The sequence below is a fragment of the Nicotiana tomentosiformis genome, chromosome 7, assembly GCF_000390325.3.
Source record: "Nicotiana tomentosiformis chromosome 7, ASM39032v3, whole genome shotgun sequence".
NCBI lineage: Eukaryota > Viridiplantae > Streptophyta > Magnoliopsida > Solanales > Solanaceae > Nicotiana > Nicotiana tomentosiformis.
Window position 1 is genome coordinate 128,708,280 of NC_090818.1, and position 2,217 is coordinate 128,710,496.

Sequence of the window (2,217 nt, forward strand, 5' to 3'; positions counted from 1 at the left end):
CTTTTCATGTTTCTTTAATTGTCTCGATGCATAAGCAATATCCTTCTCACGTTGCATCAATACGCACCCCAAACCTATACCCAAGGCATCATAATATACCACATAACCTTCTATTCCTTCTAGGAGAATGAGCACTGGCGGGGATGTCAATCAATTCTTCAGCTCCTGAAAACTACGTTCCCAAGCGTCATATCACTGAAACATGGTAGCTTTGTATGTTAACTTAGTCAATGGTGCTTATATAGAGGAAAACCCTTCTACAACCCGCCTATAATATCCTGCTATCCCTAGGAAGTTGCGGACTTCTGACGGCGTTGTAGGTCTCGGCCAATTCTTCACTGCATCGGTCTTCTGAGTGTCCACACTAATACCCTTGTCAGAAATCACATGGCCAAGGAATGCTACTGAGTTCAGCCAGAATTCACATTTGGAGAGCTTAGAATATAACTTACGATCCTGAAGAGTCTGTAATACTATCTGCAAGTGGCCCATATATTCCTCCTCCGAATAAGAATACACCAGAATGTCATCAATGAATACGACATGAACACATTAAGATAGTGTCAGAATACTCTATTAATGATATCCATAAAAGCTAGTGGGGCATTTTTTAGCCCGAACACATCAAAGTGCCTATATCTTGTTTGGAAGGTCATCTTCGGAATATTCTTCTCCTTAACCCTCACCTGATGATACCCTGAACGTAAGTCAATCTTGGAGAAATACTTGGCATTCTGGAGTTGGTTAAACAAGTCATCAATCCTTAGAAGTGGATACTTTTTCTTTATAGTAACCTTATTCACTTATCCATAATCGATACACATCCTTAACGACCAGTCTCTCTTCCACACGAACAAGACTGGTGCACCCCAAGGTGAAGTACTAGGCCTAATTAAGCCATTATCCAGCAAGTCCTTCAACTACGCCTTCAACTCTCACAACTCTGCCCGGGTCAACCTGTACGGAGGGATAAAGATCAACTGAGTGTCAGGCAATAGATCAATGCTAATTTCACTCTCCCTTTCAGGAGGAAGGCCTGGGAGTTCATCTGGGAAAACATCAAGAAATTCATTGACCACGGGAGATGATTGTAGAGTAGGCGGCTTTGACTCTACATCTCTAACACGAACGAGATGATAAACGTAACCTTTCGAGATCATATTCCTTGCCTTATGATAGGAAATAAACCTACCTTTCGGCGTAGCAATATTCCCCTTTATTTCAATGATGGGTTCACCGGGAAATTGAAACCTAATCATCTTCGTATGACAATCAACGTTTTCATAACATGATGCCAACCAGTCCATTCCCATTATCACATCAAAATCAACCATTTCTAACTCAAATAGATTCGCCGAAGTTTGAAGACTACAAACCATCACTGTGTAACCTCTATATACCCTTATAGTAATCATAAAATCTCCTATAAGAGTGGATACCATATGTGGTTTACTTATCAATTTGGGTTCAACGCCAAACTTATTAGCCACAAAAGGTGTAACATATGATAACGTAGATCCGGATTAATCAGCGCATATACATCATAAGAAAACATACATAATGTACTTGTAACAACATCCAGAGACTACTCGATATCCTGTCGACCTGCTAGAGCATAGGTTCGATTTTGAGTACCGCTCATACTTGGCACTAAACCTCTACCTCTACCACAACCCGTGGATTGCTGAAAAGCCCGTGTTGGAGGTCGACTAATAAGGAATAATCAGAAACAGATCCAGTTAGTTGAACCATACCACTACCATGTCTGTTAGGACAATTCCGTATCATATGTCTAGGAAATCCGCAGAATAACACGTATCGGAAACTTGACAGCACAATCCAAAGTAGGCCTTGCCACACTGACCACAATAGGGTGCTAGGGGGGATCTCGTTTGACTAGTATCCCTATGATATTGCAAGCTTGATGCCCGCGAACTCTAACTTGGACCAGAATAGACAGACCGATCATACACATGACTCTGAAACTGTGGAATAGCACTAGCTACAGGTGGCGCCGAACTCCTTGAAGACTGGGGCCTGAAACTACCTTTGAAGTCACCAGAATACCCTGCTAATCTTGTCCTCTTATGCTGGCCCCTATCCTGCTCCATATATGCCCTTTGTTGGCGCTTATGATCCTCTAGTGTCTAGGCATAAGCCTGAATATGGGAAATACCTGGCTCTGCACAAAAATATGCAGAAGTGTAGTATGAGTAC

General features: G+C 42.0%; 1 protein-coding gene across 1 annotated transcript; it reads right to left on the reverse strand.

Moving 5' to 3' along the window:
* Positions 1-935: 935 nt before the first annotated feature.
* On the reverse strand, positions 936-1,442 carry LOC138896360 (uncharacterized). Its single transcript, XM_070181165.1, has one exon. It carries the CDS (start codon positions 1,440-1,442, stop codon positions 936-938), a length of 507 nt encoding a protein of 168 aa, XP_070037266.1.
* Between the last annotated feature and the right edge of the window lie 775 nt (positions 1,443-2,217).

Bases quoted from the DNA above. Each gene is read 5' to 3' on its own strand.
- LOC138896360 (XM_070181165.1), bottom strand. From the start codon at position 1,442: ATGGTATCCACTCTTATAGGAGATTTTATGATTACTATAAGGGTATAT.